This window comes from Protopterus annectens, chromosome 8.part0 (assembly GCF_019279795.1).
Source record: "Protopterus annectens isolate FY-2018-M chromosome 8.part0, PAN1.0, whole genome shotgun sequence".
Lineage (NCBI taxonomy): Eukaryota > Metazoa > Chordata > Ceratodontiformes > Protopteridae > Protopterus > Protopterus annectens.
Genome location: NC_056741.1, coordinates 778,051,275 through 778,071,376, shown reverse-complemented (window position 1 = coordinate 778,071,376; position 20,102 = coordinate 778,051,275). Strand labels below are relative to the sequence as shown.

The 20,102-nt window shown below is 37.5% G+C and overlaps 1 protein-coding gene across 2 annotated transcripts in view; it reads left to right on the top strand.

Moving 5' to 3' along the window:
* Positions 1-20,102, top strand: part of DENND1B (DENN domain containing 1B) — a 3,525,330-nt gene that overhangs the window by 1,972,501 nt on the left and 1,532,727 nt on the right. Inside the window, exon 8 of one of the 2 annotated variants that reach the window (XM_044080247.1) lies at positions 14,729-14,788. The exons of the other annotated variant lie outside the window; for it this stretch is intronic. Within the exon in view, the coding sequence (XP_043936182.1) occupies positions 14,729-14,788 (60 nt within the window). The remainder of the gene's footprint in view (positions 1-14,728; positions 14,789-20,102) is intronic. 2 annotated transcript variants of the gene reach the window in all.

The window sequence follows — 20,102 nt, the reverse complement described above, 5'->3', positions numbered from 1 at the left end:
CTTCATATAGTGGTGACGATTAGTAAGTTGTCGAAGTCCTTCATTGACATAAAAGTCATTATCCATAACCACAACCGCACCCCCTTTGTCTGCAGGAATAATCACTATATCTGTGTTGTTCTTAAGTTGTGTTAGGGCCAATTGTTCCTTTTTGGATAGATTGTGCCTCATGAAGTCCCCTGAGCCAGACTGAAAGTGTATATCTTTAATGACCGCCTGCTGAAATACAGCTACATGTTTGTCCATGGGAGGGTTAAATTTAGATTTATGAAATTTAAAATCAGATGATCTTTGAGTGTCATCAATATGGTCCTGTTGTTTGAAAAATAATTTCAGATTAATCTTTCTACAGAACTCAATAGTGTCACTAACCATGGAACTTTCATCAATGAGAAAACCCGGAACAAAACCAAGGCCTTTATTAAGTAAGGAATATTGTTCATCAGTTAAAACATGTTTTGAAATATTCAAAACATTAGTACATTGGTGAGTTACTTCACTATTGATAGAAAGAGTTCTTCTAAGTTTGTGACCCCTGTGTTTCCTACCTGCCCAGTGTTTGTGCCCCCTAAAGGGGCCTCCGTTTTTCTGCCCCTTTTTGCATTTGGAGAATCACCAAAGCTAGGTGTCTCAGTGTCTGTGGTTGAGGATTCTTCCCCTGATGTTATATAGTTGGACCCTGTTTTTTTCAAAATAGATCTTGGTCTCTTTTTGCGTGTAAAAGAGACATTCTTAGTACCATGGGCAAACCTAACACTCTTGTGTGATTCAAACTGTCTGCCTTTATCGTAGTCATCCTTGTCCCGAGCAACTTTATGCAGCTTCTTACTTTTCAGATTGCTTTCCAGACTAGATAATTCCTTAGACAATTTGCTCAAACAACCCTGAAAATTTATATTATGTTCAAACTGTTTGAGATCATTACAAGTTTTTTCAACCTCATTGATATTGCCCTGTATTGTTCTCTCATAGTAAGATGCCAAGATACGAACCCTGGCCATGGCGGCCTCTTGTTGTGCTTGTTGCCAATCCTTAAGCAGGATCTCATCCGGTAAACCAACCAATGGTTGTATTTTGCATCTCAAACCCCTAGGAGAAATATTTTGTACTTGGTAAGCTTTGAACAATTTGTGGTGCCAAATGTTTGTTCGTAGTATTTTAATTTGTTTGCCCAATTTAAAGAATAGATTGTCGCAACCGTCAACTGGATCAATGGAATTCGATTCATCCATTTCCGTAGATTCAATACCAATTCCAAAGATTTTTAGGTCATCCTTATTGGAGCAAAGGCCAGATAGTAAATTTTTAAGATCCATGACAATGAGTTGCTATTGATCGAACAAGAGTAATACCTGGACCACCAAGAATTATATATGGGTTGAGAGAGCAAATTGTGGGTATCCTTCAATAAAAGACAAACAATCAGAATCACAAAGGAGCGTGGGCCCTAGTGTGTCAAGAAAACACAGAGCTAAACATGTATTAGTAGCCCTAGAAAGTGTATATATGTACCAAATACTCAGTACATAAAATATATATGTAAAAGTTAGGGTGATTATAATTTCATGTTTTCAGCATATGTTAGATTATGTATAACCATATAACTTCTTGCATTTCATTATACTATTGTGCTACAGGTACATCTGTATTCAGATGCACTATACAGGACAGGATTTTACATATCCTTTGTGTCAAATATTTTTTGTGTAATAATTCAGGTTGTTGTTTCATGGTATTATTATGTTCAGACATATATCTTTATCATTATGATTTTGTTAGACCTGTTTCTTTGATATTCATTTTGTATACAAGCCCTAACTTATGAATATGAATATTCAAATGTATTGTTAACATTTTTATTTTTTTGCATTCAATTGTTGCTGTTTAAAGACAGGAAGTGATGTCATGGGTCTCGTTTATGACAGCTATATAAGACTAAGATCCACCACTATGGCTTAATATACTACTGACGAAAGCCTTGTCGCTGAAACCGGTCTAGTTTCAGTTGGAAATAAAAATTATTTTGTTTGGATCCTCCTGGGTGCTGGCTTTTTTACTTGTTCATCTACCTAGCTCACTTGCCGTGCACCAGCCTAACTTGCTAGCCTTCTTTACACTACCTAGATTTAGCAGAAGCATTTGATACTATATGAGTTGATGAGATTGTAAAGAAGCTAATAGCCTTAATCCTTAAGTGGTAAGATGAATTACAAACTGGCTCAAGGACAGAACTCATGTTGTCAGTGATGCCTCCTCAGGTAAAGAAAAGTTAATCAGTGGTGTTCCCATGGTTCTCTATTGTGCCCCCTTCTTTTTTATATTTATTTCACTGATCTCAACACTGATAACCAGGATCTATGGCTGGCCAAGTTCGTCGAGGATTTAAGTTGTTTGTAGTTAAAAAAAAAAAAAAAAAAAAAACTTGATTTTGTTTTCCTGTTTTGCATTGTTTCTTTAAGAGTATGTTATGATGTCATGATCTGGATTAATTGAATGTTGGTTTGTTGTTTATAAAAAAGGGAATGCTTAGGCTGGAACAGTGAATTCTGAAGAAGTCCTATTTTTAAACAGTACAAAAGTGCTTAATTCTGTATTTTTTCTTTTAATAAAGTATTACATTTTTAAGTCCAAGTGGTATACTGCAAGGGTATTTTTTTAGTTATTGTTTGTCGTTATTTTTTAAATATCACTCACATCACTGCTTTGGATTTACAAGTTATTTGTAGTTGTCAAATCAGCAAATGGTACAACTTCTCTTCAAACAGAACAGTCACAGTTAACTGGATGAAATAGGGGTGTGGAAATTGAGTCAACAAAATTTTGGACTTGCATATATTATCTTAGATTGCCGTTTCTTAGACCATTCCTTTTTCTCTGACACATGGCGATCTCAGAGTTGGTAAATATAAGTTCAGGTGATGTGGGGTGGGTGCTGGCGGGCTTGCCCCTTGCATAAAACAAGTTTAAAGGAGAACAGTAATGTTGAATATTCACTCTTTTCAATTCTTTTTGTAGTGTATCAGGACTTGGTATTGCACGTCCAGACATTGCAAAATGGTGCACTAAGAAAGGTCTCAATCTAAGTGCTGAGAAAGTCAGTATAATTTCCATCATAAAACAACAAATTGTGACCACCTACTGCATGAATGACACCCCATTCTTCAATGCGTCTATCTTCACAGACCCAGGCACCCGTGTAGATGTCACTCTCCTTTTTCCACTATATAGCAGCCATACTCAGGAAGCCTTTCTGTATATCACTACCTGTCTCCAAGGCCATCCATTCCAAAATCAAAGAAGTTATTAATCCTCTGTACTCTGCTTTGGTTTATATTCATTAAGTAATATAATGCATACATTAAAAAACTAAAAAAACTGCTGAGTGTCCTACCATGCCCACAGGGATACAATTATCCAAGACCTTGTTTTTCTTCGTTGTGTCAAACAGTGCAGTCAACACTAGAACAAGAGATCTCAGTCTGCATCAGGGAATTAATAAAACTAGATAGGAGAGAGAGTGGTTCATCACTCAGTTTCTCCCTTTGCTCTGGAATAGACTCCCCTTGCATGTCAAGCATTATAATTCCCAGTAAGTCTTCAAACATAGATCAGGCAATTAGATGGACAGTCTAAAATACAGTCTGGGACTTGCAGACCTTGTCCTCCCTGAAAAAGATGGTAGAGCTTGAGGAAGGTTATTGGCAAGGCGCACATGAGCTTTTGTCAAAGGGATATCAGCACAGACAACAAATATTAATATTTTATGTTCTCGTTTCGTTGTGTGAACACTGTCTTGCTAAAATGTTTTTCATCGATGGCCTTCAGGTGAGGAACTCAAACCAAGGACAGCAGGGCTAGCCTTTGGACTAACACTTATTTGCTTCCTGTGGCTCTGTATGAATATACACATGATAACTCAGAATTCCTTTAAGATAATGTGGTGAGAAACAAGGCCAGTGGCAAATATGGCTGCGTACATATTGCTTCTTTGCAAAGATAAGTCTTCCTTGCTTAACCATAAGATATACTTAAGACTAAAAGGGAATAACTGAAGTGGGTGATTCTGACTTACCTCATCAAATGAGGATGAGAATCATGAGAATGAGAATCATCTCATTTTCACTGTTTGCTTGAGTCCTCTGTGGCCATCATCCATTACTGAAAATGACTAGAGCACTGAAGCACAGAGGATAGGTTGTAGCAGGTTTGGTATCAGCACTGTATCATATTTTCTTTGTAAGGACTTCAGCAGCAGATTTTGTTCCTTGAATTTCAATCAGGTAGTAGAAAAAAAGTCATGCATTTATCAGTTTCATGTATTCAAAGTAATTTTACTTCACCAGGAAGCAGCAGTAGTGGCTGACTCATACTTGCAGCCAGTACTGGATTAAATCGAAGCAACCAGCAAAAAATGAAAAATACCGAATAAGTGGAGAGAAGAGGAAAGGTGGAAAAAGGCAGATGCAGAAATGGCTGTATGGGTTCAAACACAGTAGGAAAAGGATAAGTCAGTTTAGAGTTGTGGTCTTATTTAATAGTAATAACTGTTGTTTGTATTAATGTAAATAAAAGAGGGAAAATCAGAAAGAATATTAAATAGGAGAAAAGGCTGGTAAGTTATTTTAAAATAGTGAATCAAAAGTTAAACTGCATCCATAGCTTAGTGTCCTTTTGATCTTGTATTATTTTTGTCCAAAATAAAATGTCCAGTGTGCTAGCTGTTGGTAATTGGCAGTTTTAATGCAGTGACAAAATAAAAATTGCTTTGTATGTATACTCTGTAATTATTATTGACTTATAGACATGTTTGTTTCCCAGATAGGCAATCTGTAATACTGTTGAATGAAACTGTCATAAGGATAGTTTTTGCTTATGTTCAAATCACGGATCGTAGTGCTTCCATATTTTTTCTCAATTTAATAGTGGTTTCTTTTAAAATATACAGTTTAGCACTTTTTTTCTTCTTTGAGAAGAGATGATAACGTTTTACCTCGAATGAATTTCAGAATATTGCTGTTAATAAAGAAATTTTACTTCATACCTTTGATGTGATGATAAAAAATGTTAAGCTTTCCTAGAAAGGGTGGGGACATACCTCTCAACCTCTTAGCACAAGAAATCTGGACAAAACCTAAAATAATGGTGGGACAAAAAAAAAAAAAAAACTAGGGACAATTTTTAAATATTAAGTCCAAGAAATATCACTCCCCACAGGACTAACGCTACCTGTGCTAAACTCAGTCCAAGCACATAAACTAACATAAAAGGCACAATAGCGAAGCAGGCAGTAAACACAGCACTAACCAAAATGCAGGAAACAAAGCTGAAAAAATGCTGCTTCATGAACTTTAAAATTCAGATTTATTGTGATACAAACAGGAGACATGGTAAGCACTTTCACCTGGATAGGCTTCTTCAGACCAAAATAACCCCCCCCTCTTGTACACCCTTATATGGCAAAAAAGGTGCCAAAAACAGATAAACCATTAAAGGCACAGTACAACTATCATGGTATACAACATAAATGAAGTGCTTACTCCAAAATACATTAACTTTAGTAAAATAAAAACACCTATACCACTCATAAAACATGAATAGAGATGTATAAAAACAAAAAACTGCATAAATTCATGCTAATTGAACAACACTAACAATAAATCCTCTCATAAAAATGCTCTAATAATATATGTAAAAAGCACAATCATACATATCACTATAATCTCCTGGACCAGGAAAGGTCTCAGTGCTACTTTCTCATTCAGTCCAGGAAAAACATCTTCGCTATGTCTAACAATCCATTTAAATTCAAAAAAAAAAAAAACTAGGGACAATTTTTAAATATTGCTCTTGCAAGGTTAGAAACTTTGTAGAATAAGGGTATTTGTGTTAGCACACATTTTTTTGAAGGATATGAAGGACGGAACTCAAATGTAGGTTATTTTTTGATTCAGTCCTCAGTGACTTGACAGAACACCACAAATTTTTGATGGACTAACCAAAAATATGAGTCAAAAATCTGGACATTCTGCAAAAATCTGCACAGGTGAGAGGTATAGGTGGGGTGGTAGTTGTGAGTAATTGTACATAACTTGAATACATTCCAATTTTTGTCTCTTATTCCATCCTTCTTGCACCTTGAATTATTTTGTATTTCAGCTATGTTCTCTCATGACGATCTCTTATCTTTGTACTGAGAACAGTTAAAAATATTTTTTCTTTGAGCTTTACCTTTTTGCTGTATGCCTGCCTACCATTATCATCTGTTAAGGCATTATAGACCATTATGGAAATTATTTAAAGTAACCATAGAAGCTCTCAGTACAAAATGACTTCTTGGTTCAGCTAGCACCCATATATTTCTGGTGTATATTTTTACATTCTGATTTCTACATGTACCTACCTCAGCTAGCTCTTCTATTTTGTTTTTCCTGTGCATGCTGGAAACCTATTACCCTGCTACACACCAAGCATCCTCCATTTCCTTGTGCACTTCTCCTTGACTGAAGTGCTATTTTGATACATTTCACCATTCAGGCAATCAATAAAGATGAATTTAAATTATTAAAGACTTTTGTAACCTGCAGTAGACAGTGACCGTTTTCCTTTTATCTGTGTCCACAAAAAAAAAAAAATTCAGAAAGTTATGAAAAATATTCAGACATGAAAGTCTTTTTGCACTGTTTGAATAACCTTTGTGTTTATCTTTCTTCTTTATTTACCTAAAATATGTTTTTTTTTTTCAAATTCAGCAAACTTTCCTAGTAGAGTTCCTGGGTCAAGTTTTGCAGTGTGTTACTTGTCCTTTATATTGCTTTCTTCCTTTTTTATGGACAGAGCCTGCAGAAGTGCATGACAGTAATTATGTCAACCTCAACAATGGATGGTTCTGGAGCTATATATTTATTTTTCTTCTTCTTCTGGCATTATTCCTGCCTTTGAATTTCATCATTCTACTGGCTTTCCCCTAGTACTTCAGTACACAGTCATGATGGGGTGTGATAACTACTGTAGATCTTATTGTTGATGCTAACTCCATTCCCTACCCATAAAACAGTTGTGTGTACATTGTGTTCTAGTTCTGAAATTCTTGAATTAATTTGCCAAGACTTGCATGTACATACAAAAAGAAATACATACATTTACATGCATATACATACACACACACATGCACAAAAGCATTCACATATACATCTGTTTGAGATTTTTGTAATGCATTGAAGAGGACCTGTATTATAAACTTACCATTTCAGGACCTTGCTTTGGTTGCACATACTGCTGCTGAATTCTACTTGCAAACCTATTGTTGTACATGCGTATTGCCTTGAAACTCACAGCCACACTTTCCAGCTTCCTCATGAGCTGTCCAAGAAAAACATCTTGAAAAGACTCTGGCCACATGGTGCAGAGGGACAAAATGTTGACTGCATGCCTGGCTTGTGTTTAAATTGTGGGAGAGGCATTGGAGGGACCAGGGGGTGGGGATATGACTGAGTGGCCGCTGGCTTGCTTATCCTGCAGCTAGTTTGGCTAACTGCATTGGTGACACTTTCAGAAATGTAATTGTATCATTTACTGTATCAAAACACCTGTGGTATAATCCATAGTTAGTTTAACCTCTAGCTTGAGAAAACTGAGAAAATGTGTTTTTATTACAGATATTGACATGTTTTTGCATTAGGGAGAGTTCATCAGATTCTGGATCTGGCAGAGGATTCTATTTCACACCCATCCTGGAAGCCTAACCTGGATCATCACAACCTAAAACTAACTGCTTTGTTTCTCCAATTCCAGTAATAGCCAACAACAAGTCCTTTTCTTCAAAAGTGGTCAGAATTCTAACAGCCTCCCTAAAGCTGTCTACTTGCAGGACTTACCACAGTAAATGTAAGGGATATGTGCAATGAGCCTCCTCACAAAATATTGATTCCTTTTTCAACTTCCAGATGTCCTGCATTTCTTAACAGATTTACTGTTCCAGTCTTCTTTCCTAAAACTTCCAGTAGGGTAGAGTACATTCTCCATCCACTGGACTTGAAAGGTGATTGTGTTTTTATCTTGGTAGAACAAAAACGTTTAGAAAAGATTCATAGCTGTTTATTTTCTTTACGTCTAACAAGCTAGGCCAAAAATTCTAAAGTTACCTTTTCTTGGTGGCTTTCAGAATGTATTCTGTCATTCATACCTCGTACAACAGACCCGTGCCAAGCAAACCTAGAGATCATTCTGTCAGGGCAGGAGCAACCTCTACAGCCTTTTTCAGGTGTTCTTTGTTAGATGATATTTGCAAGGATGTCACTTAGTCTTCCGTACATACATTCATTGACCTTTGTAAGCTAGATTACATTTCTAAGGTTGGGGTATCCTTTGGTGCCTCTGTCCTGAATGATCTTCTGTCATGCTGGCACCCAAGATGTCAAATAGCTTGGAATTCTGACCCACAAGTCAGATTGGATGGACTGATTGAATAAGATATAAAAGTTATGTATGTACTTGTGATGATATGGGCTAGTGCCAGCATAGCCAGCTGGTGTTCTGTAAAGAATGATATGTCCTTTGAATATCAAACAGTTTTATACAAGATGCTTGTGTTATAAATGCATTAGAAATGCATGACACTTGAATATCAAACTGATTTGCACAAATGTGTATGTTACAAATATATTAGAACTGTATGGTATTTGAATATCAAACTGATGTGTACAGATATCTATGCTACAAATGTATTAGAACTGTATGGCATTTGAAAATCAAAATATGTTTGTAAAGTTGCTAGTGTTAAAAAAAATGTCTGAACAGTGGGTCCTGCTGGACAGAGAAGGAATGTACATGCCAGACTGTATGTATCTATATTAGCAAAGGGCACTGGAAGAGAAGGGGTTAAACAGCTAGCTTACATCTTACTTTAAGAAAAATACTGTTAATCGTACCAACTGTTGAACCATGGAAGTGCTTATCTCACAGCTTTGAATAGGACTGGCAACAGCATGTCTGGAAAAAGACTTTGTTCATTTGCTCAGTAAAAAGAGGGGAAGCCCCAGGCACTGCCATAAACATTAGCATAAGTTTAGATATGCATCTTATCACATCTATGCTAACCACCTGTCTGAAGCTTCAAGGGGAATAGTGTGAGAACCTAGCGTCAGGTACTAGCCATATTGGAAGTTTAGATATTACAGAGAGACATCTCTCAGTATTGAGTATTCTGTCTTGAGCCTGACAACAACAAGAACCATTCATCAGTACATCATCTGCCTTGCTCTATTAAGTAAGTAAGTAGGGAATAGTAATTTTCCTAGATTCAGTCAGGAAAATATAGTGAAGCTTAGTTTAGATATTGTTTTTCTTTGTCTGAGTCTTTCCATCAGTGTTATTTTCAAAATTTCCTGTGTTTTAAACTTTGTGGTTTACTGTAAATATATATTCAGTATTTTCATGTTCTTTTATTATTTATTGTTAAATATATTTAAACCTTTTATTGTGGCTGGTCCTTTTAGAAAGTATTTAACCTGTGAGAATGCTTATATTTATTTGGTGACACTGTGTGGGCCACTCCTGAAGGCCTAGCTGTCTTGGTCAACTACTGCCATTTTTATTAGTAGTAATATTACACAGTGTAATTGGACACCCTTTGTTAAGGGCCTTAAAGTAGCTGATTGTGGAGTGTCTGGTGGCAGCAATAACTGGGGAGAAGAGGCACAGCAGGTAAATCTGTGCCAGCCTTTTCCAGGTGTGTGTGTGTGTGTGTGTGTGTGTGTGTGTGTGTGTGTGTGTGTGTGTGTGTGTGTGTGTGTGTCAGCTACTTGGAGCAGGGACACAGAACACTAGTTTCAAAGAGAGGGTGCTGGAGGACTTGGCTTGGACACTCAGCTGAGGAAATAACCCTGTAGCTGTGATAGTAGTGAGCCTAATTGGGGCTCTGGAAGGAGACGTATATAAGGAAATCCAGACGCTGGACTGACTGTGTTCCCTTTGTGATCTTGAGGGAAATTGTACTTGGTGCAGAGAGCTGCATCTGGAAATACTGTGTGTATCTATGTCTCTGAAAGTGAACATTCCCCCACCGGTGTCAGTGGTGAGGATTGAGGTTCCTTAATCATTGGCCCAGAGAGAGGTCATCACATATTGGTGAGCAGTGGTAAGATGGTATTTGAACTTCTATAGTCTGTAAGCAGTTGTCATTAAAGAAGGTGTTTGTACTCTCACAATCTCAAGGTAAACATACAGAGTTTCATTTTCACAACAGTTTTATTTATGTTTTTGTCAGCTTAGTTTAGGCAGGGAAAGCAGGCAAGGATGTCAACAGAGGATTATGGCAAGCTGACAAGGAACCAGTTGGCTGAGATGTGCCAAGCCAAAGGACTTGTGCATGCCAAACTGACTGAATGGGAAATGATTGCAATTTTAATTACAGCTGCACCACAGACCAGCAACCAAGAAGACAACCCATTCTGGCATTGGGGATGTACAGCTCTCAGAAGCAGGACAGTTCAACTTTTCCTCAGAGGACTTAAAAAACCCATCTGGAGTTAGAGACTTGAATTGGCGGCCAAACGGTTGGAATTGGAATCAGCAGAGTGAATGTGGCATTTGGACATTGAAGAAAAAGAGAGACTGAGAAGTTTGGAAGCCAAAGAAAATGAGAGGCAGAGGCAACATGAAAAGCAAATGATGACAGATTGCCAGGGTCATGGAGGTAAAGGAGAAGGGAGTAACTGTACAACAGAAGCAATAAAGGTAAGTAAACTTCTTCCTGAGTACCAAGAAGGTGATAATTGTGATCATTTTAGTCATATATTTGAAAGAGTATGCAAACTGTATAATGACCAAGGGCTCTGGGTACAGTTCCTCACCCCCTTATTCCATGATAAAGCTATAACTGTTGTTTCCAGATTGTCTGATCCAACTGTTTAGATTATGATAAAGTTAAGCACAATTTATTACAATACTTTCAGTTAACACCTGATGCTTATAGAAAAAAGTTCTGAGAGCATAGATACAAGGCAGATGAAAATGTATGTGATTATCTTGCTGAACTAAGCACTTATTTTCATAGGTGGGTGATTGTGTGTCAGGTCACCACATTCCCTAGGCTGGCAGACCTTTTGGTGAAGGAACAAGCATCACTGTCAGATGATACCAGACTACCTGTGGAAGGGGAGCTGGGAAAAGTCACAAAGATGGATTTGAGACAGGCTCAGCTCTCGGACCCTATATTACAAGGCTTGAGGGAGGTAGCTATAGATGCGCTTGATTCTCAAGGAAGATGGGAGTCTGTATAATGGAACAAAGGATTACTGTATAGAGAGTGAGAGTGGCCCCCTGAGGGAGGGCTAGAAGGTGAGGTAATACAGCAGTTGGTAGTGCCCAAGCTCTACCATCTGGCACTTCTAGCCATAGACCATGACATTCCTTTTGCAGGTCATATGGGCATAAAGCGTACCGAGAGACATATGCAGAACTTTTATTGGCCTGGGATTGCCAGGGATGTAACACGGTACTGCAGGACCTGTGAGCAGTGCCAAAAAGTAGACAAGGCAGGGGACAAGATCAAAGGTCCTCTGATGCCTTTGCCTGTGATTGACGAGTTATTTCAGAGGGTAGCTTTGGATATTGTGGGGCCACTGACTACACCAAGCTCCTCAGGGAAGAAGTATATCCTGGAGTTACTAGATTATGCTACTAGATACCCTGAGGCAGTGACTCTGTCCTTCATTGAGGCAGAAAAGGTTGCAAATGCTTTACTAGAGATTTTCAGCAGGATAGGTTTCCCAGAAGAAATACTGACTGACAGATGTGATGTGCCAATTTCATGTTAGACCTGCTAGGTTGTTTATGGGAGTGCTGTGGAGTGAAGCACTTAATGAAAGAACACCCTACCACCCCAAGACTAATGGTCATGTGGAGAGGTTACATTTTACACTAAAGACCATGCTACAGGCATTTGCAGACCAGTTAAACAGAGAGTGTGACAAATATTTGCCCCATCTATTGTGCCCCAGGAACCAACAGGTTTTTATACCCTTTGAGTTGCTGTATGGGCATTGGATGAGAGGGGGCCCTTAGAGTTGAGTCATGATGAGTGGAAGCGTTAGTGCGAATCACACAAAAAGTCTGTTGTGGCATATGTCCTATAACCATAGAACAAGGCATAGGGAGCTCATGAGCTTGGCTCAGGAAAACCTGGCAGGATCCCAACAGCAGAAAAAGGTCTAGTATGACAGAATTGCTTGAGCCAGAGAGAGTATGCTCTGGGACAGCAAGTTATGGTGCTCATTCCTGTCAGACACAATAAGCTGCAGGCAGCATGGGATGGACCACTCAGAGTGGTAAGGATGTTCAGTGATGTTAACTACATAATGGAACTGCTAGGCAGGATGCAGGGGTACAGATTGTACCGTGTTAACATGATGAAACCTTGATAAGTATTTGCAGTAGGAGGCAGGAGGAGTCTGAGAGAGATTTATGGCTTAAGGGAGCCAGTCATCAAAATCCCAAGTTACTATGGTGCAGTCTACAGTTGCAGGGATATAATATGACAGTGCAGCACTGTAGTGGGGTCATGGATTCTCATGGCAGTGTATGGGATAATGCATTTCCAGACAGGCTTTTTCTCTTAAGCCAAATTTCTCAAGGGTCACTAGAAAAACTAGCTTCAGTCTTCGAAGGGGGGAGAGATGTGATGATATGGGCTAGTGCCAGCATAGCCAGCTGGAGTTCTGTAAAGAATATGTATTTTGAATATTAAACTGTTTTATACAAGATGCTTGTGTTACAAATGTATTAAAATGTATGGCATTTGAATATCAAACTAATGTATTAAAATATATGGCATTTGAACATCAAACTGATGTGTTCAGATGCTTATGTTACAAATGTATTAGACCTGTATGGCATTTAAAAATCAAAATGTGGTTGTAAAGTTGCTAGTGTTAAAAGATGTCTCAGTAGTGGGTCCTGCTGGACAGAAAAGGAATATACATGTGAGACTGTGTTTGTATATTTATTAGCAAAGGACACTGGAAGAGAAGGGGTTAAAACAGCCAGCTTATGTCTTACTTTAAGTATTAGGCCATTGAAGTGCTTATCTCACAGCTCTAAACAGGACCGGAGACAGCATGTCTGGAAAGAAGCCTTTGTTCATTAGTTCAGTAAAAAGAGGGGATGCCCCAAGCACTGCTATAAACTTCAGCAAAACTTTAGATATGCATCTTATCACATCTATCCTAACATCTTGTCTCAAGCTTCAAAGGGGAATAGTGTGAAACATAGATATTACAAAGAGAAATCTGTCAGTATTGAGTATTCTATCTTGGGCCTGACAACAAGAAGGACCATTCACCACATCATCTGCTTTGCTCTGTTAAGTAAATAGGAAATAGTAATTCTCCAAGGTTCAATCAGAAAAATATAGTGAAGCTTAGTTTAGATATTGTTTTTCTTTATTTGTCTGAGTCTGTTTTCTTGATGGAATTTGCATAACATTTAGATGTTGTTTATTACCTAGGTCTTGGGTCCTCAGACTAATTATGAGGTAGCTTGGGTACTTGTGCATCATGGGAGGGAAAATTATTAAAGAGGCTTGAGGCTGGAGCACTAATGCTACTGGTTCAGATCTCAGCAGTGGCTCATAGATCCACAGGTTGTATCGGATTGACATGATTGAAATGGTCTAGCATTATGGTAAGTATATAACTTTTGTATACTGGGATAAACGCATTTATTTTAAGCAGCTGTGATAGCAGCCATGACTTCTTAAGTGAATTCCCGTACTTTATTTGTGCCCATTTGGCAGCTATTTAGCAATGCTGATCATGTCCCCTAACAGCTTGCTCCTTTTGCCCTCTCTAATTACAATATTATAGAAATGCACAATTTGCCACCACAAATCTGTCCTGTGAGTACAGTAATAATTATTCTCTGTTATGTAGCTGTTAAAAAAGATGCATTATTTTAAAATGAATAAAAGTACATGTTTTCAAATACATTGAATTCACATAGATAAGGTGAAATGTATTTAAAATGTGTTTCTGCATGCTTTTTATAAATATGTGAAACCACATAAATCATATTTTATTCTGTATGATTATTGTCAAAAACTCAGCATTTGTGTACCCCTTCCTTCCCATTTTTCTGTCATTCTTAATGCATGGGCTGTTATAAAATTCTACCAAAACAAGAGATCATTGTTTAATTCCTTGTTTTGATGAAATGCATGTGTCTGTCTGTTAGTAGCATGTGAAATGCATTCTTTCCATTGAAATATGTGAAATGCATTCTTTCAATTGAAATGTTATTTATATTTTAATAAATTATAGTCTCTTGCAAATTAAAATAAGATTAACTGTTTTAGTTAGTTCTAGATAAGGAATAACATACACGAGACAGAAAATGGACTTTTTAATGCCTCATCTAATTTTCCTTTGCCCATAAAGATACTACAGATGCAGGACAACAGGGTAAATTCTTTACTCCATGTTGTAGTAGAATTATTTGACATGAATAAATGTATAGTTACTACTTAGGGAAGTCCTCATCTGCTGATATGTAATAGCATATCACTTTTAAAGTGACTTCTATTCAATTGAAATACATATTGAACAACTGATGTAAATACTCATCCATATATTTGGAGTCACAGTATAAAGTACTCATCTTAATTTTTGATACTGTAGCAGTAGATGCATCTCATTTTTAAACATGAAACGTCTTTTCTCATACTTTATACAAGACCCAAGAGGTGTGCATTACAAGTGAGCAAAGACTACCAAACCAGCAAAGCCCGATAATGGTGAGTTTAAAAAGCTGACTAGCCAGTTTGATTCTGCTGAAATGACATAAAGCTTTGCTGGAGAGGTTCTAATTTCTAATCACTCTTAACGGTCTTATGGATTATGGATAAGCTCTGCTATTTAAACTTTTAAATGTAGTAAATAATATCTCTGGATTTGCTTAAAGCACTGAAATCAACAAATGTGCTGCTTACTGCATGGCATGTAATTGATGGGGCTAATGAAACATGGCTATTAGGCTTTTTCTTTGTGTGGTGGTGTTAGCTAACATGTTTGTTGCCATAAAGCTACTCAAATGTAGCACACTGTCTCTAGCTCTTTATTTCGTTATTTTCCTTTTTGTTTTCGTACTTGAAAGAATGGAGCTTTGTTATGGTAAATTTTGTGCCAAGTCATCTGGAGAAGGGAGCTGTATCTGTTAATGTTTTCACCAGTACTAAAACAAAAATTGTCTAATGTATAGTTCCGTATGATTCTACATCACTGCATTTTCTTGTGAATTCATGCTGTGGTAACCAAAGTGCTACATATCTATTTACATAAACTAATGCATTATTTTCAGTAGTAGCAAGTAATCAATGACCATTTTTGACAAATACGTGTTTACAGATCAATTATGTCTTAGACCACAAACTTCATGACTTAGAATGGTGTTTGTTTATAGAATGGAACAAGCAGGCTATGTTATCATTATAGATTTATATACCTGTATCACGTCTGTTCTTTATGTTTAGCAGTAGTACCCAGTCTACTTTTGAGTTTTTGGTGCTGACCTTTGATGCTGTATATGGTCAGCTCTGCCCTTTCTTCAAGAGCTAATAAAGGCCCATGCCATGCATTTTAGTCTGTTTCCATCTGGTGGATATGTGATATTAGCGGTTTTGATGGTATACTTGCAATCCTATGGCATCATCACATTAGGAACTGGAGTGCTATTGATATCTTTATGATTACAATAACAGTACTGCTTAGACAAGTGTCTCTAGGTAGCTGAGCATTATACTAAGCAAACTTGCAATACTTTAGATTTTTTATTGCATATGTATTTGTTAGTTTTGCAAAACAACGCTGTATAAATTACAGTCTGTCTAATCTGATGTTTAGTAACTGGTGTTTGCGTCACACTGTAGTTTTTATAATTTCAGTTTTCTGTGTATGCAGTGCTGATTATATCAGCTGACCTGTAAATGGAGTTTTCTGAATTTGTTTGTCTTGAAAGTCTGTCACAGATTGCACTTGTAAAATGACAACACCTTTATGCTGTGCTATTGACCATTAACAGCAAAATAAAAAAGGGGGCATTTAGTCTACATCTTGACACAATTGAATGTGGTTCAGAACATTATAGCTGTTGTCTGTTTTCAGTCCTTGAAGATAATCATCTGAAGATGCACTTCCAGTTTTGGTGCATTTGGAGCACGCTTATTCACTCAGTTGGACACATTTAATTTCCTTCTGTTTTTCCTAATGCAGGCCTCTGTAATAACACAAAAGTAGTTGAGACCCAACATTCCTTCCAAAGCCTTAGATTCCAGCCTCATCGTGATGATTTCTTTGCCAAATAATTTTACTTTTTTGGTAGCATTAATAGGATGCTTAATCAATACATCTATCAAAGCAATTGAATTTTTTTCTAGTATATTCTGAAACACATTCTTCCTTTATATCCAGGTTTTAACTACCTTGCCATCATGTTGTAAAATTAGAATTAATTTCCTTTGCCATCCCAAGTGTCAGTTATGTGTTGATGTTTGTCATATTAATCAGTGGTGCAGCAGCCTTACCTGTATGGTTTATATCCTGCCAAAGATGTAACAGCCAGCCAGCTTTCAAAGCTGTAGGGCACCTACCACTCACCCAGACTGTCAGGCAGTTTAAGCTGAGCTGACCCAAAAGACAAGTTTGAGCACCAAGACTTTCAGACCTTTACTGCCACCAAAGAGTATGCTCCTCTAAGACTTTCAAGGATCGACAGTTGGCTTGGTGCTGTAGATTCACTGCAGTCGAAGAGTACAGTCATCTAAGGCATTCAAAGATTGACAGTTGGCTTGGTGCTGTTCCTTTGCTAGACAAATAAGTATCTTTTGAGGAAAAAATATTCTATCTTCTAAATATTGTTTCTGTTTTATCACTGTCCTTTTCAAGATAGTTATTTTATAGTTAGGATTTCTGTGTTTTTAATGGACTGTCCAAGACTGTCATACTTTTAAATGGACCTGTCTTTTTTCCTGTCAGTTTAAATGTGTAAAGTAACTGAAAAAAACATTTTTGTGTGGAGAAATTGTATTTTTTTTACTTCTTTTGGGACAGGCATGATGTTTTAAAGTGATTTTTACTCTGTTTTTTCTGTGAAAACAGTAACTTTTAAAGACTTGTATTTTTTTTACTGGTGTTTGCTGCTTATCTTCCCTGGGAAAGAGGCACCATTTTCAGCCTGACCATGGAACAAACTACCAGTCCACAGTCTGTCATAAACATGTGCCTACTCCTTTTCAAATTTCCTTAGGAGTCTGGTTCAGGGTTTAATTCAGGCTATTGATCCTTCTTTTAAGGTAGTTTTTGGTAAAAGAAAGAGGGGTACCTATTTTCCTTAAGAGTTTCAAGATTCTGCATCTGAATAGGAAGATAAAGGGACAGATACGGGATTTTCCCCTCTGATTTCTGGTTCAGAATCCAAGAAGAGCTCAGTTTCTGATTCTTCTAGAGGAGGTTCTCTTTCTTTGAGACTATTGCTAAAATATGCCAGTGTTCTCAGTGAGAGAACACTGAGGTTTCTTAGTCCCTCAGAAAATTACTGTGTTGTTACAGAAGAATTTCCAGAACTTACACCCATTCTGCCTCTTCTGTCTGCTTTAGAGGATGTGTCTGTTGCTGTCTGCAGTTCTCCTGATAGTCTGCCAACTGCTTAAAAGGGCAGATAGGATGTATAAATCTTGTCAGTCTTCTATGTTTTTATGCACTGTTCCCAAGGCTGACCCAGCAGTCATAGCTTTAGTTGATGCTACTGCTGCTAAATACTTTTACACTTTCTGATAAGGATGGAAAAGTTATTGTTAAGTATGAGAAAAAGTGTGTACTTCTTCAGCTGTGATTTTCTGAATTTTGAGTTGCCAGGCCCTTATGTTAAAGTTTGTTGAGATTAATTGTGAGAGCACGAGGAATACTTTATCTGTAATTTACTCTTGTGAGGAAAAATCTGCTTTAAATAATTTAGTTTCTTCTGTTGTACAGCTCAATACTCTTTTGATATTTCTTCCAGGGCTATGGCCAGTGGTACTGTTTCGAGGGGGTTTGCATGGCTGCATTTTCAGTACCTCTCAGGTTATGTTAAAAAATATATATTTTAAATTCCCCTTTGGATAGAGATTTAGGTTTTGGCCTCTCTGCTGTAGAGGTGATCAAAATTGTGATGACAGAAGTAAGTTGATCAGGAGAATCTCTAAGATTTTTCAATCTTCCTTTTCCAAATTTCCTAAGGGATTCTAACGCTCATACAATTTTGGCAAAGGGCAGAATAAACAGTCTCAACAAATCACAGGTAAACAGATGTTTAAGAAGAAATGTCATTCAGGTTTCAAAAATAATCCTCTAAGCTCCCAAAACCAAGGACAGTCTAAATGACTATTCCAGAGACTTTATGACCCCCCCCCCCCGGCCCATTTTTTCTTCCAGAAAATCTGAATCTCCATTTTTCCTCTTTGGCAGCTGATAGTTTCAGACAAATGGGTTCTGAAAATATTTCATCGGTGTTAAAAAGTGGCAGGGGGAGGGAATTCCTCCTTTCCTCCATATTGGACTCTTTTCTTTTTTCCCCACCAGTTCTTCATCCCATGCTGTCGTAAGCAGTGCTAAAACCAGTTCCTCCTTTCCAGGTGGGAAAGGGTTTACATTCAAGGATGTTTTTATCGGCAAAGAAATAAAATGCTTAGAGACCATTTATGGATCTTTCTTTCATAACCCTGTTTGTGATAGTTTTCACATTCAAAATGACGTCACTTCTCAACCTGTTACCTCTTCTTCTTTCAGGTTTCCTGGTAATACTAGACTTAAAAGATGCTTGTCATCATATCCTTATTCATCCAGACTTTAGATGTTTTTTTTTTAAGGTTTTGTATAACTGGATCACATTATCAGTTCTCTGCCTTACCTTTGAGCTATCTACTGCACCAGGAGTGTTCACAAAATGTATAACACCAGTTATAGCTCATTGCAGGCTACAGAGTATCCAATATTTAGATGACTTACTTATTTTTGCAGAGTCTTTTTCAAAGTGTCAGGAATCTAGGATTTGGGTGAGAGATCTGTATCATACTTCTCAAATGTCCCTGATTTTGACTCAAATTTTAGCTTTGTCCCTCCTAAAACTAGTGACTTTTGGAGGAAAGGTGGTGAATTACACTTAATGAATAATGACAATGATTAAGAGTTGTAGACTTCTTTTACTTCAGAAAATGTATATTAATGCATATACTGCCTCCTCTCTCCAAATTACTGGAAAAGTGTATCCATAAGCAGGTACTTAATCATCTGCTACAAGAAAACCTAGTCACATCATCTCAACATAGATTCCCCCCCACACATAGCACAACTACCACTCTTGTATCCTTTACTAATAACATTGCTCAAGTCAGGGATAATAGCAAAATAGCATCAGCCCTCTTTCTGGACCTGTCGAAAGCATTAAACACCGTATCTCATACCATACTTCACCATAAACTCTCTAGCCTAGGCTTCTCAAACTCCACCTCCTCCTGGTTCTGTGATTACCTCACTAATAGACACCAGGCTGTTAGATGGAACTCTTCATACTCCCCCTTTATAGCAGTTAGAACAGGGGTCCCACAAGGATCAATACTGGGCCCTCTCCTCTTCAATGTACTTACCAATGACCTTTTCTCATCCTGCCCCCAATCCAATCTTATTCAGTATGCTGATGACTCAGCCATCATCAACTCTGCTGACAACATAGCAAACCTTCAATCCCTTACACAAAACTCACTCCACTCAGTTGAAAACTGGCTGCAATCCAATGAACTCCTGCTAAATGCGAGCAAAGCTAAGCTACTACTTTTCCTACCTAAAAATCTGGAACATGCAAAACAGAACTTTTCCATAACATCCCTTAATGGAACTAAAATTTCTGTTGACACCCAAACAAAACTCCTTGGAGCAATAATTGATGATGAACTTAAATTCAACCATCACATTCATAGCGCAATAAAAAAAAAAAAACACCAAAAACTAGGTCTGCTTTACCGTCACAAAAACTTTCTTCCCTGTGCATCCAGGCCATCCCTTACCCAATCCCTGCTT